The 19,628-nt window shown below is 36.5% G+C and overlaps 1 protein-coding gene across 4 annotated transcripts in view; it reads left to right on the top strand.

The window, feature by feature from the left end:
• The window catches only part of ANK2 (ankyrin 2), a 238,632-nt gene that overhangs the window by 164,421 nt on the left and 54,583 nt on the right, over nt 1–19,628 (top strand). For all 4 annotated transcript variants that reach the window (XM_024745661.1, XM_024745659.1, XM_024745658.1 and 1 more), the window contains exons 23-25: nt 3,290–3,434; nt 9,831–9,933; nt 10,631–10,734. In XM_024745661.1, coding sequence (XP_024601429.1) covers nt 3,290–3,434; nt 9,831–9,933; nt 10,631–10,734 — 352 coding nt within the window. The remainder of the gene's footprint in view (nt 1–3,289; nt 3,435–9,830; nt 9,934–10,630; nt 10,735–19,628) is intronic.

The following is a 19,628-nucleotide window of genomic DNA, read 5'->3' as shown; positions in this document are numbered from 1 at the left end:
TTTGAGTTGTCTTTGTTCTCTGTAACCATCTTGGTTGCTAAGAGACTGTGGTGAGAACTGGCAAATTAGGAGAAGCAAGATGAAATGCAAAAGCAGATTGACTCTGAAGATGGGCAGGATGCCCTAATCTGGGTGAAATTAGGAATTAGATGCTAGAAAGCAAAGCTCAATTATTTTAGATTCTTGGGGATTAGGGGTGGGAGGGTAGTAGAGTGGGGAATAGAGAAAGAGAGAGAGTATATTCTAGCAGACTTTGGGGTTTTACATAGTTCTGTAGGCCTCTTGCTCAAGGGATCCATAAGGTACAGCTTGTATTATATGACATCCTGCATTCAGTCATTCCCTTCACTTTTTCATAAATAAGACTAGGCTTAGTTTTCTCAAAAGTTAACAGGACGTGCATATTTTTTTCTGAAAATAATTTAGGCTTATATCCAAACCAGACAATGCCTGTGTTTTGGTAAACCAAGTCTTAGAATTGATCTTAGAATTTTTTTTCTCCCAGAAATAAAGCAATGGGGATCCCAACTTATTTGACTCATAAAAATACCCCTATATAAAGATTTACCAATTAAACAAGAAGGGGGAAATAGTGGAACACATAAGTCCCACAAGTCCTATAATAAAATGTCCAAGCTTCACGATCTTGTCACTCTGTTCAGACACCAACTTTCTTCCTGGACTTTCTGCCATTGCTCACCAGCATGGACGCTGAGTAGTGCTAAGTTATTCCACTTAGTATTCTCTAAGTAAGTAATGCGTATTACTCTTTTATTCATACTGTTTTTACTGCCCTCCATGACCCTTTACACACTAGCCTCTCACCTGAAATACCATCATCTCTGCCCATCAAAATTGCCCCCAAGCAATTGACCAGCTCCCATTCCTTGTGCAGTGATTCCTTCTCCAGCTTCCTTGGGAATTTCCTAGGGCTACCACAACAAATTACCACAGCTGGTGGCTCAGATTCATTCTCTTACGGATCTAGAGGCTGGAAGTCCATGGTGGGACCATGCTAACCTCCGAAGTCTCTAGGAAAGAACCCTTTCTCGCCTCTTCCAGCTTCTGTGCCTGTCAGCAATCCTTGGTGTTCCTTGGCTTGTAGACACATCACTCCAAACCTCTGCCTTCACGTGGCCTTCTCCTCTTTGTCTCTGTGTGTCCTCCTCTTCCTCTTGTAAAAAACACCCTCATTGCAATTATCCAGTATGATCTCGTCTAAATCCTTACTTTACTTACATCTACAAGGACCCTATCTCCACATAAGACCACATCCTGGGCTTCCAAGTAGACATGAAATTTGGGGGCAGGGGAGACATTACCCAACCCACTACATTATTCTAAAGTGATCTCTCCCTCCTCTGACCTTTTTGGTTCTTAAAGTTCACCAACATCATGCATTTCATGTTCATCTATATTGTTATTTATCCCTGGATTGCTGCTGTTGCTGCATCGTGTTTTGTGAGGGAACACTTTGAAGAAGAGAATATATACAAGAGTTGGGGGGAACCACTTTAACAAAATTAATTTTAAAAACGTATTCATGTTTTCATTAGAGTTGTCAGATTTATGAAATATCTAAACAGTGCAATTATATTTTTCTTTAAATTTTTCAAAAATTATTCTCATAAGTGAAATTTAGCTCATATTTCATTGGTGTGTCAACACTTAGATCACTTTGTATTGATAAAAATGATAACTGGCGATTATTATATTCCAGAACTCTGTTATAATCCTTATATGTTACTTAACTCAGATAACTGACACGTGACATAGATTATTAGTATCATTCCCATTTTCTTCTTGTGGCAGCTGAGGCTTAGGAAGATTAACTGGCCAGTAAGTAGTAGAATTAGAATTTGAGCCCAGGTCTATCTGATTTTAAAGACTAAACTTTTCATAACTACTCTGTGTAGCCTAATTCACTTAGCTAAAACTAAATAAAAATCTAATGATTTCACTGAGGAGCAATAAAAGTAATTTTAATGATGAGATTTGTAACTGCCAAATATTAAATGCACTGACTTTGAGAAAAAAATTTAGTGGTGAATAAGTTACATCTCTATTTACTGGAAGGTCTTTTGTTCAAAGTGTCTTTGCCTTTAAGTAATTTAGAGAGCTAATAGTCTTGATTATGGGCTCTTAGGATCATATATACAGGGAAGTAATGAGATGCTGAAAACATATTCCTCTTAAAAGTCTTTAATGCTGTATCGTTATAAATAAATTAGTATTGATTTAGAACGCTTCTTTGAAGCAGATGAGATTAAAATAAATATTTATTTAATTATAGGACTGAACTACGTTCTTTCACGTTTCCCTCACGTTGGTTATCAGGCTTTCAGTGTGTGACTAGTACACTTCAAGGGTCATCAAAAAGTGTTTCAGCTAAATTACTCCCCCTTTCCCTTGAGTACTAATGCCTCGTGCCCCATCCCAGCACAGTAATGGTATGGAGAGCATTTCTGTGACCGAGGTATCATTTATTGAATTTCCTGAAATGTGTATTTTTAAAAGTGTTCTATTCCAGTTCATGGGCAGGGAATGTACTCGTACCATCTGTGCTTCCAAATGAGAGCTACAACACTTAATCATCGCTTTTGGCCACTGCTTAATTATTATCTGTCTCACTTTTTTCCCTGTACTTCACTTTTGGGAAACCATCTAGTTTCCAGCAAAGCATCCTTTTTATGCTCCGTAATGATTTTAAAATTAAATTCAAGGTTGTCTATTACAATGTCATAATCTGTCTACTTCGTTCTAGTGTTCTTTCCCTAATGTGCACATTTTGCTAATCTTATAAGTCATATTGTTCCATTTAATACACCTCTTATTTGTTTTAGAGCAGTAGGTATTTCTTAGCATATTGTCAATTACATGAAAAGGCTGTTAATGCTGGACATTACGTACAAAATTATTGATACTATAGACAGAAGCTAAGTTGTCTACATATTGTGCTAATTGCTAAGTTAAATATAAAGCTATAAATCAGCTATCATGATAAATCAGCTATCGGGATAAAGAAATGAGTAAAGAAAATTGATATTAAAAGAATTCCAATTCAGGTAATTATTTCTTCTTAGTAGGTAATAGAAAAATGGGTCAAACATTGTTTACCTGAGTTTTAGCACTCTTCAGTTGCATGTGTTCTGTTTCTGTTTTTTTTCTAGCGTGCAGTGTTTCAGTGATGTCAGTGCTATTATGCTGATTTCTTCACAATCATAATCATATTTTGTAGTCGATATTACATTTAACAAGTAATTCTCCATCTTTCTCTGATTGCTTCAAGGTGATGACACAATGACAGGTGATGGGGGAGAGTACCTTAGACCTGAGGATCTAAAAGAACTGGGTGATGACTCCCTACCTAGCAGTCAGTTCCTGGATGGGATGAATTACCTGAGATACAGCTTGGAGGGAGGACGCTCTGACAGGTATTCACATAAAGCTTTCCCTTGATATCAGAAGTGAGTGCAACACACTTTTATGATAATAATTTAAAAAGTAGACACCATTATTGACACTAGATAGGTATCTCACTCCTCTCAGCAGTTAGCATGTTATCTTACTGCGTTCTCTAACAACTTCGTGTCCATTTTAAAGGAAACTGAGGCCTAGAGAGATTAAGTAGTTTAGTAGGAGTCAAGCATTGTAAGAATCAGAGCCGTGATCAGTAAAGAGCTCTGAACCATTAAAATATGATATTTTTTATCATCTGCAACTTTTTTCTCTAGGCAAATTAAAAGGACGGTTTTGCCTTATGGACACTCTTACTAAACGGCAGTTATAAGATCCTCCCAATCTCCTTGGGGTTTTCTGTTAGGGCCATAGTTTCTGTGAACAAAAGTATGTTGTGAAGAAGGATTAAAAGGTAACAAATTGAGAAGGAAATGTTGCCTGGAACTGATTTTTTCGTGAAAAAGAATCAGAACAGAATCCCTAAAGAGCCTGGATACCAAAAGCAATGATAGCAAAATCTGAAGGAGCCCAGATTTTATAGCCAAATCCAGGGAGGTTTATATTATATTCTGAAATATACAATCAATTTTTTGGGTTATTACTAACTAGCACACCAGGTGTTTATTATTTTTTGAGGTAAACTCATTAAGAACATTCCGTGGTACCTCATCAAAAGTATGACTGTCAATTTAGGTTAAGCATGTAGGTTGTACATATAGTGTAATGTCTTTTGCTAATCAATTATCTGAGGTTTATAACTTTAATATTGGCTCTATTCCTGGCTGTATCCAGCACATTTGGAGTGTAAGAAATAAGTGCCTTAAAGAGTAGTCAATTCTGAATGGGCAATTAGCAAAAACAAGCTTTTCTTGGGCCTTTCCCTTGAGTACTAACGCCTCCCTCCTATCTTTTTTTTTTTTTTTTAAAACAATTCAGTGTGCGTGTAATGAGTGCCTTTCTGGGCTGGCTTTGTGGTGGGTACCAGAGGTACAAACATGACTAATATGTAATTGCTAAGTTCAGAATCTAATGGAGTGAGAGAGAGATGAAGCTAGTGGTACCCACAGAGTGCAACTGGAGCCCTGAGGCTCGGGCTTCCTGGAGGGAATGAGCCCAAACCGAGACAGAATAATAGTGATGATGGTGAAGAAAGGTGGGGAGGGCGTTTGAAGCCTTAAATAAGGTGAGCAAAGGCTCGTGGTGTGTGAGAGAAACAGAATAGTGCAGTGTGGCTGGAGTGTAAGTATGCAGGAGGGGAGGTCACATTTACATTTCGGATGGATCCCTCTGACCGTGATATAGAGGATGAATTTTAGAGGAAAGTAGTCAAAGGGCTACACTTGGCAGTATCGACCACCTGAGAAATTATTGCGGTAATGTTCGCTGAAGTTGCTGGGATACGACTTGAACTCTAACCTGGGTGGTAGCAGTCATGGGGAGAGTTTTAGAAATGAAAAATTTGAGAACATATCTGTGAGGTAAAACTGGCCAGATCTGGCGATGGATTTCATGGGGTGGGTGAAGAAGAGGAAGGAGACTTGATTGGCTCCTTGGCTTCAATGACTTAGGTAGAGAGTGGTCCTTGGGATCAGGGTACACAAGGAGGAACCATTTGGCAGATGAGGGTAGGGGAGCTTGTGATGGTGTCAGTGTTCTAGATATTGAATTTTGATACACTGATTGATTTGGGCCTCACAGTCTGAGATTCTTAAAAAGCTTCAAATTTCAATAAAGTGAAATGTTTATGGCTTTGCAAAAATTCATAATAAGCTATGAATAATCATATTACTGTTATCCAAAAATCCTTTTTTTTTTTTTCCAGTTTGATTTCTTTTACTAAGAGTAAGTGCTTGATTTGATCCTTTTGCCTTCTTTGAAAGTACTTAGTACTGAGAAAGATTTAGAACAATACTTTCTATAAGACAGGGGTCAGTGGTTAGAGGATTCTACCTAAACTGAATACTTCTCAGCTTGTAAAGACAGGAGATATGAAACATTGAAGACGTGAGCTGTTGTCCAGCTCCACACTTGCATTTCTAGAACACCAGATGTATTCATGCTCTCCAAGATGGAATTATAGTCAGTATCTCATTTTCATGATTGCAATGCAGTGTTTTATTTATTTTTTAAATTTTGCTTAGACAATTCAATATAAGTTACCTTTTTTCGGTAACCATTTTTTTCCTTTTCATTATTTCTTTATTTGGTGTGCTTTCAATAGTACCATGCCCAGGTAGGTATTACATAGCATGAAAACATGATTTTCCTGGATACATCCACATTTCCCTGCTCCCTGCTCAATGTGTGTGTGTGTGTGTGTGTGTGTGTGTGTGTGTGTGTCTGTCTGTCTGTCTGTCTGTCTGTCTGTCTTGGCAGGGGGTGCTTATATTCTAGAATTATGGATTTATTCTCAAATTAGGATTTTTATGTATTAAATTGAATATCTATTCAAGCTAGAAGGGTGAATATTTTACTAGAATCAAAGTCTGTGACAGGCCCCAGGCCTGACTGTTTTAACTGTCACAGCTCCACCTTGTGGTTGATAAAACATTAGCATGGCTTCCCCAAAAGGAACCTAATTAGCCTATGTATAGTTGGAGATGATTAAAAAAAAAATGATTCAGGTGCCTAAAATGAACATGGATGCAGAAGAATAAAGATAGGTAAATTTTAATCACATTGAATAGAAACACAGTCAAGTTGATTCGTTGGATTTTGTGTCCATTTTATTTTATTATTACTCACAAATTTAAAATACTATTCAAATTCAATGTAAAACGCTAAATAACAATGAACCACAAAAGATTCTCCATGTATTAAATCAGACACATTAACATTTTTGGATATTCACTTGCTCAGTAGGTTTGAAAACACCGTCCATTGGATGTCTAATAAATATTGCAGCTTCCTAAGATAGTAATTATTATACTTTTCTGTGGAATTACAGACTCTGATACCACCTAATATGTGTCCAGAAACCAGTTGTATCATGGTGAAAAAAGTATAAATTTAAGATCATAAAAAACTTTTGGCCTATCCCTTAGCTAAACAGCAAGTAAAAATTGACACTTTTATGGATATGTGTTATTGCAGATTTATTAACTGAACAGCACCACCTCTGACTTACTGGGGAAAAAAAAAAGGCACAAAATATTTGAATTTGCTTGCACTGTTTTAAATCAGGGTAGGCAATTTCTGATCCAGAGACTTGAGTTATCCCAGACCTTTGTGCTGGTCATGATTCCTTTAGAGAGAATAATTTCTTTACTCTTGGAATATTCTTACTTCATATATTTCATTTAAGTAGATTCTATGACATCATAGAAAAAAGATCAGTTAGAACTATAAACATTGATTAAATACCAATTAGCATTTTAGAAGGCAGTAAGCAGAGTGAACTAGAATAAAATCAGAGGATAGAGATATTTAGACATATAGTTTCAACTTATTCTCTCTCCCTCTGTCTCTCCAACTTTCCTCACTCTCTGTCTGCATCTTCTAATATCTTTTTCTCCTTACCCCAATCTCCTTTTTGTGGTCAGTCACTTTGTCTTTTTCTTTCCTTTCTTCTCCCCCTGTATTTCTTTCCTGTTGGGGCTCTAGGAAAGACAAAAAATAGCACCAACACCCCTTTGCTCCTGTTTCAAAACCAATTGAAAGATAGACCCAGGTATCAGGTAGATGGATATCAGTAATCCACCTTTATTACTGATACATTGATTGCAGGATGTAGCTCTACATTCACAGCCAAATGAGCTCTTTAATACCTCATTCCTAAAGCAGACAGACATCCACCCAGTTGTGGTGCCTCCCTGAGAGTGGCCATTGAGACCTGGCTGCCTTTTTTTCAAAGTTTACACATTTACAGTAGTGGCAGCCACGTCACTGGTACCTTCTTTTTGCCATTCGAGTTGTTCCCATCCAAGCTAAATTTCCATTTCCCCTTTGAGACCTGTGTTTCTACTATTCCAGTGCTGCCTTTAAGGGTTAATCTACGTAGTGACGACGTCTCTACTTGCTGTTATGAGCAGGCATCTTTACTCCTTTACTCCAGTGCCTGTTGGTCCTTTAGTACTGTTCATTCATATAAATCTAGCACTTTTAAATGTGTAAAGTCACCATCTGGATCTTTGAATTTTAAAGCTGAGGATAGAGATTAAGTAATTAACAAATCTGAGCCCAACAGAACTAATGGGGGCAGATGGTTGAGCCTGTAGACACCATATCATTTCAAGAGGTTGACCTCTACTGTTTGCCCTCTCTTGGCTCAATTCAAAACAAAATAAAGGATAATAGAATTTAAGAGCTGTTGATCTTAGTGCTGCCTGGTACAAAACAATACAAGTGCAGGAAAAAAAAAATGCTCAGTCCACTAATTGAGACAAGCTTTTGCTGAGATTAAAAACCCCTTTCCCCAATAATTTAATCACCTTCCCATCGTCAATTTCAAGGGCACACCAAGGTTGGTCACAGCAGCTGTTTATGAAGCGCACCATCAAAATCTAACTGCACAGCTGTAAAAACAGCTATAATATAAGCTGTTTCCAAGTGCCAGGACTAAAACCCCTGTGAATGGGTTTGCTAGGCATTCAGGCTGCTCCTGCCTTGGCCGTGTCAGGAGCCTCAATCTTCCCCAAGAGCTTATATAACATAAAATAGTATATTGTCAAATTCTATTTAGATTTGATTTTATTATAAACACAGATTAATATAGGTGTAAAAACATAGGATCAATTAAATATTTATTTTATTTTTTATTGAAGTATATTTGATTATTTATTTATTTGGCCACACCATGTGGCATGTGGGATCTTAGTTCCCCAGCCAGAGATCGAACCCCTGTACCCTGCATTGGGAGCGTGGAGTCTCAACCATTGGACTGCCAGGGAAGTCCCAGGATCAGACAGTTAAACTTTTTTTGATTCATGTCACTTACCCTCTAATATTCAGCATTCACTTTGGGGGCATAAATCCTACAGCAGAATAGGAGAGAGCCCCAAATTACTATGAATTATCTACCAAGTGATGATTTCCTCAAAAATAATTGAAGTTGGCAATATTGACACCTCATAAAGATGACAGTATATGGCTTACAAACTTAGGTATATTTGCAAAAGAAAATAGCTTCAGCTAATAAATATGCTAACTTGATGTTTAGTCCATAATTCTGTAGCGCTTCACTAGCCACATACCTACTAGCTAAACGTAAATGAAACCTTGCTTCTATCAATATTGTGAAAGTTTGCATATCTCTTTACTTTCCCCTATGGGCTTTGGGCTAATATTTTGAATACAGATCTTTAATACTTGGACTAACATGTATAAAGTGTAGTTTATTTAAGTTATCAATCTATTTGTCATTTGATTGTACAAATTGACTAGGAAGGAATGAAATTGAATCTATGCAAATGTCAAGGTTCACCAATGTCATTTGAGTATATAATTCAGAACTTTGAAATTCAGATTTATCAGAAATGTAAAGCATTGATTATCAATGCCTAAATCCCATTTTGAAGCCAGACCTCAGTTTGGGTCAGTGTCTACTGGCAGTTCGTTTTCGTGCCGGCGGATGTGTGTGTTTTGTGGGTTGGTCTTGGAAACAGTTTCTTGTGCTCTTGCATCTCATTGCCACAGCAACCAGCACTCTTTGGTGCTTCACTCACCACACACAGGACATGCACAAGGAACAGTGCTGTCCTTTGAAATAGCATTGTTGGAAACACCAGGGACAAACAGGAGGGACACCACTTCCGCAGGAAACATGCATCTGGCCACAGTTCATCTCACTCTGTAGCTTCCAGGGGTGTGCACCAACATTCAGTCATTCACAGTTGGAGAGGAGGAAAAAGAGGCGTGGAGAGAAAGGAAAATGAGTGAAAATGGAACCTGTGCTTTCATTTCATTCTCTCCAAGGGCTGTCGTAGTCCCCTCCCCCGCCCCCTAATATTTTTCTTAGTTGCAGGGAGATTTACATTTAACACAGATTTAAGCAATCTATCCTGGAATTATTTTCTGTGTGAATTTCTTATAGTGGCAGTCAGTAAGCTACAGTTGTTGGTTTCAGACATTTCTGGGAAGAAAATGAATCAGATTAGGAGTATCAAATTTTATCTTCTGGATTCCCTTGTGCCCTTGCCATTGAGTGGTAGGAACCAGTCAAAAGATACGTTAGTTTAGTTGTGGGACAGAGAGGTACGGCAACACAGAGACCTGTGTTTCCTTCTTCCACGGTTGCGATTTATGTCCCCCTGGAAGTTGCACTGTTAGCTAATAGCACGCTTTTTTCACTCTCCTGCTCGGCTCATCATTTCATCCTCCCAACCCTACTACTGCTGTTGGTATTTGACCATGACCTCCTGCCAACCTACCAGCCTTCGATCCTTCAGTTCCGACAGGTCTCACACCCTGAGCCATGCCTCATACCTGAGGGACAGTGCCATGATTGACGACACAGTTGTGATCCCCAGTCACCAGGTATGTGACTTTTTGCCTTCACATTTCTGCTTTCTGGAGAGCTTTTTAGCATTATCGGATGCCGGAAATGTCCAGAGGAAGTTTTTTAATCTAAAAAACATTGTGTTAATTCAGTTGATAATCTAGGATAAGGGATTTAAGAGTTTTTCTAAAACATAAAAAGTGTTTACTTCATTTTTCAGTGAGCAGGGTTTTTCTAAAATAACATACTGCTTGTTTCTTCAGCTATACTGGATTCTTCCCTGTGGACATTATATATAAAACTCATTTCCTTTATAAAATCTCTATTAAAGGAAAATGTAAGGTAGGATGCATTTAAGGTATAAGATGAAAGGTACAGGTTAAAATGTGTCTCTATATTTAAAATTGTTTTCTATTAGAAAAGATGTAGAATTTGTTATGGAATATTTTCATTTTAGATATAATTTTATCAGCTTTGGCTGGATATAGGAAGTAGATGAACACCCACTCTTTTCAAAGATAATTACAGAAATGTGATCCTATATCAATAATATAATTTAAATGGGAATGCATTATAAAGATACATTTTAAATGCCTTGGTCTTCTATCATATTTTTAAATGAGCGTTTTTCCAGGTAATACCACTTTCCTGTCACGCCATTTTTTTAAAGTTCATTATATTTTAATTTAATTGAAGGAACGTCTTTTTATTAAATCCAGTGTTCTTTGTGTTTAGGTGTCAACTCTAGCCAAGGAGGCAGAAAGGAATTCTTATCGTCTAAGCTGGGGCACTGAGAACTTAGACAACGTGGCTCTTTCTTCCAGCCCTATTCATTCAGGGTAAGTAAATCAATATTATGCATCCAGATCGAGAGGTAAAAAGAGATGAGTGAAAATAACAGCTTTGTCCAGTAGCTTTAGCTGATGGCTAGCTTACAGGGGAAGTGACCTTTTTGAAAACTTGTCACTGCTTTATCCACCATGGACTCTATCCACACAAACAAACCAGCAAAAAGCGTTGAATTCAGCACAGAAGAACTGACCATTGTTTTCAAATAAGTCGTAGAATTGCGTCAAACAGCTTGCTGACTAACCAGAGTATACCAGTGGCCTCCTTACTGTTCACATTTTTGTCTCTAAGATGGCCTTGAAAAGAGGGGCAAGATCATTTGCTTTTTTGAAATTTCTGTTTACTAAGATTAACTGACCAGTTTCATAAATGCCTTTGCTTATGTATTAATGCATTTAAAATCACGCTTACAGAAGTGTGAGTCATACAAATGTATAGAGGAGTTCACAAGCTGTTTGAAGTTGGGATATTCTAAAAAGGAAAATTTGAATGCAACCAGTCAGGTTCTCAGTTATCTTTTAAAAGTCATCCAGATAATATATTTGCCACTACTTAAGAAATGCTGCCTATTTATATTAACTCATTAAAAAGTAGGGCTTTGAGTTAATAATTTTAAGCATTCTTAAAGATGTTCTTAAGTTATAAGGATTCAATTATGTGGAATATAAATTCCTTAAGGAGTTTGAAATTGTAAACTCTTCATGATTGCTTTTTCCTTACATTTCAATGGTGTCAAGTTGTATAGTAATTTCATAATTACATATAAACTTTTAAGATGTTTTTATTTAATCACTTTTAATCCTTGCTCATATTTTATCTAACTAAATATAATATTTTGATTTAAATTATTATCCCAAGCTCCTTTTCCATAATCCCCAGAACTATTTTTAGTAGATTCTTTTCTTGTTCTGATTATTCTAAAATATTCTCCTTTCAGGAAAGCATTCTAAGATATTGTAGTTAAAAATGTTGTACTTCTTAGCCTGATCTTCTGTTAAAGGCTCGGAGAATGAATGTAAAATTAGTTATTGAAAATAATCATAATACTCTTCTTTGTTAAATAAGTAAAAGCTAGTTCTTGATGCAGGTGTTATTCAAGGGACTAAAAATCAATTAAACTTCATCCAAATTTACTTACATATTTTTAAGTATAAAATAATTAAAATCTGACAGCTATAAATTATTCAAAAAGCATAACATTGCATTCTGCTACTAAGTTTTTCAACAATGATGAGAAGAAAAAAAAAAGAAAGTTGGACCTAGAGTGTTGAGGGATAATAGTTCAGAATCTAGAAACCATAGTCTAGTATTTGAAGCCCATACCCAGCCTACAAAGTGACAAGATTATTTTAAGCAAAATATAATTAACTATTAGTAACCGAATTTATAAAAGAGTCAAAGTGTTATGGTGATATTTCAATTTCCAAAATAATTTACTTTATAAAAGGAATTTCTTAAAGAAGTCTTAACTACTGAAGGGCAGTAAAATACTCAGATGACGTACATCAGTATACATACCAATAGTATAAAACTAGATACATGTGTAAGTAATTAGAATTGATTACTTATGATGAAACAAGAGTGTCCAGTGGTTAAAGTATAATCACTCATTAAAATAAGGATCTTTAAAATCTTGGTCTCTAATAAATCAGTTTTTCTGTGAACTTCACACCTGACCACTGATGCTAATCCTCAACTCTGGCTGTACATTGGTATCACCTGGGAGCTTTAAAAAATATTGATGCCTAGGCCCCAACTCAAATCAGTTACATCACAGTCTCTGTCACTGGGGCCTTGGCACTGGTATATTCTACAAGTACCAATAGAGCAGATATATATGTTTTATACAAACTGTTAGAAAGGAACAAAATTGCCTAATAAAAGTTTGACTTTAAGGGTGACTTAGGTAATTAACATATGACTAGTTACTTCAAATATTTTTTATCCTTTCCGTTTACTTAAGTATTCATTCTTCACACACTGTTGAATTCTACAATGTATCAAACCTTGTGCCAGGCACTAAGGAACATAGATGAGTAAAACCTAGCCACTACCTTTAAGAAACACGCCTATGTGTTGTTATTTGAACTTGGAAGACAATCTCTGGAAGAGAGATAACATGATGGTTAAGAGTGTGTTTGGAATCAGATCAATCAGAATTCAGATCCTGGCCCTGACACTCAATATGTGACACTGGGCAAGTTGTATAAAATATATAAGTTTCAGTTTACTTACCTATAAGATGAATGTTATATTATGAATTCCATAGTGGAGCTTTAAGGATTCGACACTTCTTAAGTAGTTAGTATTTTGCCTAGAAAGAATAAGTACTCAATAGATTATAGTCATTAGTATTTATATAATCCCCATACACATTTTCCACATCTTTAACGAATTCCAAATCAGTGAAACAAAGTGTATTCTGAATCCTCTAAATGACAATAACCAATGTGGTACAGTTCATAATGGCAGTGTTTGACTTATTATTTTTAATCAGGTAATCTATCATAAAGTTGTGTCTCTACTGTAGTATTTGAAAGAACACAGTGCAAAAGATGACTCTAAGAGGATGGGTAGTTACCACTGAAAACTCAGTGATTCTGAGGGTGATGGTATTTGAAAGCTACCATGATATGAATGTATATGAATAAAATTCATAATATATCATGTAACAATGACCTGTACTTTTATTCATTATACACCAGATTCCTGAGTAATAGTTTTTATATAGTTTTCAAGGAACTGAGTTTCTCTTTAATTAAATGGGTGAATTCCTAAGCCACTTCAAAATCTGCCCAAAATATAAGAAAAAAATAATTTTTGATAGAAGGGATAATAAAGTTAGCTTTTATATGCATATGCCACTAATTTGATGTATAATGTTCTATTAGATTAGATAAAGGGATTTTAGATTAATGGAAGACACAGCTTCTACCAATGAGCGCTATTAGTGATTTTCTTTTACTTCTACTGTTTCCGATGACTAATGTCTGTCACTATAGGAGAATAGGTATCAGTGATTAAAAAACCTGTTCTGACCAAGAGATACGGCCAATAGCTAGCAAAAGAAAGGCTGACAGTAATATTTTTGTTGTTGTTCTTGAAGAAGTTGCCTTACTGATTCACACTCTAACCAACAATTATTATTTCTAGTATCCCAGTCATAATCACATCCAACACAAGGTTGGACAAGATTGAATTTGAATTTAATCTTCCCTATTTCATAAGTGCATAATGAATCAACAGATGAAAGGCACAAGTTCCTAGTGAGAGCTAGTTTTGTGACTCACTTGAAATATTATTTCGAAAGTCTTTATTTTTATACTTTTTTAATAACAGCCAAGTGCCAACAAATAAATGTCAATTCATGATGTTATACTACAAGATATGGTAACTAGAAGTCAATAAGAAAGTAATCTTTTAAAGGACTTCCTTTTCATAAAAACATGTTGAAGATGGTTCTGCTGTGAACCTAAAACTACTCTAAAAAATATAGTCTATTTAAAAAAAAAAAAGTAAAGATGTTAGCTCAAATAGTGGAGGGTGATATTTGAAACTCAAGGAAGTTAAAGCTGTTTCTCATTTGACAACGTTAATATTTATCTAAGTACATATAGCGGTTAATTTAGCTGTTAGTGTATTTCAAACACTCTTTTTTTAAAAGGTACATGAGGTAAATTCTTCTGGATGAAGAAAATTATTTTATAAGTAGCAAAACAACTGTTTTGTAAGGCTGGGTTTCTGGTCCAAAGGATATGTATATCCATTTGTATATCATCAGGTGTTGAAAACCCAAGTGAACACTGTGAAAAACGTATGGAGTGTTTTGAGGAAGAGCAGACTCAGGTAGAAGAGGAGTGAAAGGCAGGACTGTAAAGTGGGAGTCAACAATATGACCAGCGAGGAAGACAGCAATCCCCAAAACAGGGAGTGAAAGTCTTGAAAAAAGCACTAAGATTTTGTTTGCATAGTTTTTGTTACATACTAGTAGGTAATTAATGTTACCTACTCTGCCTTATAGTTTTTGCTATTGTGTGTCATTGGAGCTATTTTTTTTAAATTGTGCCTTTTCTGTTTGCATTTCTTCTGTAAGAGCCCAGAAGGTCATTACCATTATTTTGAAAGTATGAAAGAAAACCTTTGGAGGCAAAACTATGTCCATCAAATCGAAAACTTTGAAACTCATTATAATGCCTTTTGATGCTTTGTAGCTTCTTGGACATTTAGATTTTAAGTGCCCACGTAAGCCAGAGTTGAATAAGGCTACAAATCCATGTTCCAGTGATTTTATAATATCCAAGTTCCCTAGCCTGGGAGTTGCTACAGAGCCCCCATACCTGGCTCTTCTCTCAGCATTTTCATAGAGCTGTATCCCATTTGTATTTCCATCTTTTTTTCAATGAATACGGTATTGGTATATAAATAATATATCTCAGTTGAAAGTCACTTCTGATTTCCTTCTTTATATTTCACGTTATCCATTCCTTCTCTGTGCTAAAGTATCTATTCTGTTGCAGCCGCACCTCTCCATGTCTTGATCGTGACAACAGCAGGTGAACTTCTGCATAATTCTTTCTCTGAACATGTTGCCTCTTCCTCTCCTCCTTTTGTCATTTCCTTCTGCATATACCCTGCCTCAGGATGCTTTAGTGTGACCCTACCTAGCCAGAGAGAGAAAGAGAGAGAGCGCGAGGGAGAATGATGTATTTTCTCCAAATCATGGTCATACGGTATAGAGAAAGTGGGTATTTCTTATTTTGTTGGAAATTAGGTGGGGTTGTACCAAAATGAATGTAGACCTGAAGTGAGAGCCTGTCTTGGTCATGGGTCTCCATATCTCAGCTTCTTTTGTGAGAACAAGTGCTACATAGAGCTGAAAAATGCTATTCCAGCAATTATGCAAATTGGTTGAGCTATTTTCAAGTTATAGTAAAGGTTATGATTTTAAGCGTCACTTAGCAGAGTTTTTTTTTTTTAACTATATTCTAGGTGAACCAAGGGGTGAAAGTTTATTAAGAGTGCATTTGCTTGCTAGTACTACTTTGAATGCAGCCTTTTGATATTTTACAAATTGTGCTATAGAATGAATCCAGTGTTCTAAAGATATCCATTATTCTATTTCATTTTAATAAAGTTATTTTTAAAGGTTCTTATCAAGCTGCTGATTATTATATTTTATTTTACAGTCATCCATCATGATACTAAAGATTGTCTACAAATAAAACCGTTTTCAATTTTGAAAAATTTACATCCATACTTTTACTTTTTTCTGAAATACACACTGAATATTATGTTTCTATACATGAACATAGTGAGTGATAAATATTTTGGTGATTTTAACAAGTTTGAGGCACTTTTTTCAAAGCCGTTTTTCATCAGTTTTTCAGTTCATGGAATTTCAAAGATTGGGAAGGAATTAAGGAAATTATAGAGGAGAAAGAGCTCATGATACGGTTTTCTCATAGTGCCCCAGAAATCAGATTTAATTTAAGGCCCTCTTGCTATGTATATGTGGATCACTGAAGCACCCTGATGACATTTTTCCCCCTATTTCAATCAATAACTAACTCTGAATGCTGCAGTGTCCTCCCCGTCCCCACCCCATGGTCCTGGATGAATTAAAAGTAAACCTAAGGATTCATAACTTTTGGGGTGGAGGATATAGTCCTCAAAAGTGCAGAATCATTGTTTTCTGCTGCCTCCTCTGAAGCATGTACCTGTCTAGCTAATCAACTACATATTCCTAGGCAAGTCATCTGCATAATAATGGTGGATTGCTTTTGCTTTTATTCCTTTTAAATTGTGATAACATCGTATCTCACAATTTAGAAAACTTCAATAAGAGTTTCTACTTTGCATGATTGTTGAATTTCATTTGGAGAGTAAGATATACAGTTAAAACCGAGTATGTCACGTGATGTTTTTTGTCTGTACAGTCTGAACTCAGTGTTTAGTGCAGTATGTGTATACATTTTCTGCAAAACTGCTCCTTGACTGTTTTAACCATACAGCAAAAATAGTGTATATTTCTTGCAGAAGTAGCAGTTTATTTTCCAATTAGGAATGCTTCCAGAACATCTGGAATGGAATATTCCAGTAGGTTGCCTAACCTAGTTAGAATTTTAACACCAGAAGGCCATCTTAGAGTTTAAGAATTTAACGTCGCTCATGTTATGGATGAGAAAACTGAAACCTAAAGATGTTAAGTGACTTGCCCAAGGTTACAGCAATAATTCAAGACAGGGATAGACCTCTTGGTAGATCAGAGTTGTATCCAGGAGACAGCATGGTACTTGCTGCACTACCTCGTGCTCTGTGGTAATAGTGTTTTTATATCTTCTTTGAATAGTACAGTTCATAAACCAATGAAAACTCCATATTAAACTGCTTTAGCAAAGTTCCGGGTTCACTGTAGGTATTTAATAAACGTTAGTTTCTCTGTTTATTTTTTAGGTATTATATTACACTATAATTTTTAAGACATATAAAACCATATGGTGCCAGGAAAGGAAAATGATGGGAACAAGCATTTATTGAATTCTACATGCTTTACCCATACATGATTTAATCCTCACTCTGCCCTTAAGTGGTGGTATGATTATCCTTCATTGACAGATGAGGCTTTAGTCGGTGCTCACAGACAGTGGAGCTGAGCTTTAATCCATATACGATACCTCTGTGCATACTTAATTACATGTTTTTACTTCAACTCCTTTCATCTCCAACTGTTTATAGGCATTCTCTTGTCCCATTTTTAATCTGAACATATGAGAAAATCGTATTTACTTAATCAAACCTAGTATGTGAACTGATTCATATAATGACTCCCTCCTTTCCAACCTTTCACTTTTTCCTATGGTACCAAAAAAAGTAAATGGTCTTTTAAAATCTGCTTTTAGCTTTTTGAAATTTTTTTTAAATTTTCATAAATTTATTTCATTTATTTATTTTTGGCCGCTTTGGGTCTTCGTTGCTGCACGAGGGCTTTCTCTAGTTGTGGCGAGCGGGGACTACTCTTCGTAGTGGTGCATGGGCTTCTCATTGTGGTGGCTTCTCTTGTTGAGGAGCACGGGCTCTAGGCGCGCGGGCTTCAGTAATTGTGGCACGCGGGCTCAGTAGTTGTGGCGCATGGGCTTAGTTGCTCCACGGCATGTGGGGTCTTCCAAGCCCAGGGCTCGACCCCGTGTCCCCGGCATTGGCAGGCAGATTCTTAACCACTGTACCACCAGGGATGTCCCTTGAAATTGTTTTATACATCACAAAATAACTATCCACTAATTCTACTACCTATCCAAATAGTGACACCTTTTGATTCTGATTTTTTAAATGAAAATGCTCAAATGCTAACCTAATTTTATATTACAAACTATTGGGATTAATGATTAGCATGTTGACTTTTATCTAAAAGATTTTTCATCAGCACTAGATATAATCTTGAATCATTATTTCTCTTATTCCCTCTTATTTGAAGAAAAGACTTCTTTTGGTATAGAGTTCTACATAGTCAGCTTTTTAATTGGTTGTTTATTCTGCAGTTACATTATTTGAGTCTGATTGGCTTAGGGTATTTTCTTGCTAAATTTGTAAACATTTTTATTCATTTTTACTATCAGTATTTAGCTCTTTCATGACTTCCAATGCTTTTGTTTCTTTCTTGATATCCTTCTGATTTACTTTCCTCTCCATCTCCCTCCCTCCCTCCCCACCCCTTTCTTTGTCTCTTTCTTTCTCTCTCTGTCTCCCTTGTCAAATAATTCCCTCAGTAGAGCTTGTTGCTTTTTGTTACTCTGTTGCATTTCCTTTAGTTATTTGATAAAGACACAAAAACTTGTTTTCATTGGAAATTTAGTTTTTCTTTTCTCTGAATTATGCACATTGGCACCTAAATTTTTCCAACTTGCTTTGTGTTCCGGTGCAGTACTTAAACATAATTTTCCAGATCTGTGATGACACCGAGACACATATAGTTAAACTTATCTACTTGCAGCTCCGGTCTTTAAGTTCTTTTATTTTCAAATCTTTGGTCTTTCTTCATCTTCTATCAAGGGAAATAAATATATTGGGCCTCTCATTTTGGAGCAGTAAAATACCTATAGAGGAATATTTAACATTGAGGTCGGTCCTTCTCAACTGTTTTGCTATTTTATGAGCTGAAATATCTGAGTGTAGTAATTTGAATGAGGTCTGACTGGATTGTTTGTCCAGGGACCAGAGAATTAAATAACCTTCTATTTTAGGCTTCTTCTCAATAAGAAATAAATATATACAGCTTCTCACAACTTACCATTTTCACTCTTCCATTCATTCACTGTTCAACAGTTATTCATTAACTACCTACTATGTGCTCCATTTACATTGTGCTAGGCACTGAGGGGACACAGGAGGAAATATGGAGAACAAGGTCACTGCCATTGTGGCACTGATATGGCTTCTATATATGGTTTAATTCATTTCTCGTTGATCAGGAAAGTAAGTGATTCTGAGTAAGTGAAACCATCATGTGACATTTGGGGCTTAGGCTGTGAGCATCTCGGCAGCAGCAACTACGTCTTCACTTTCTGTATTCTCACTTGGTTCCTAGCAGGGCACCTAGTACTTACTAGGAGGGTAACAAATTGTTTCATGAAAAGGGGCGTGGAAATTATGGAGTAAATGAGAACAAAAGAGAATTTTAAAAAGATCAGTCAGGGCTTCCCTGGTGGTGCAGTGGTTGAGAGTCCGCCTGCCGATGCAGGGGACACGGGTTCGTGCACCGGTCCGGGAAGATCCCACATGCCGCGGAGCGGCTGGGCCCATGAGCCATGGCCGCTGAGCCTGTGCGTCCGGAGCCTGTGCTCTGCAATGGGAGAGGCCACAAGAGTGAGAGGCCCGCATACCGCCAAAA

This window comes from Neophocaena asiaeorientalis, unplaced genomic scaffold, assembly GCF_003031525.2.
Source record: "Neophocaena asiaeorientalis asiaeorientalis breed wild unplaced genomic scaffold, Neophocaena_asiaeorientalis_V1.1 scaffold975, whole genome shotgun sequence".
Classification (NCBI taxonomy): Eukaryota; Metazoa; Chordata; class Mammalia; order Artiodactyla; family Phocoenidae; genus Neophocaena; species Neophocaena asiaeorientalis.
Note: the sequence above shows the minus strand (reverse complement) of the source record. Positions and strands in the feature narration are given on the sequence as shown.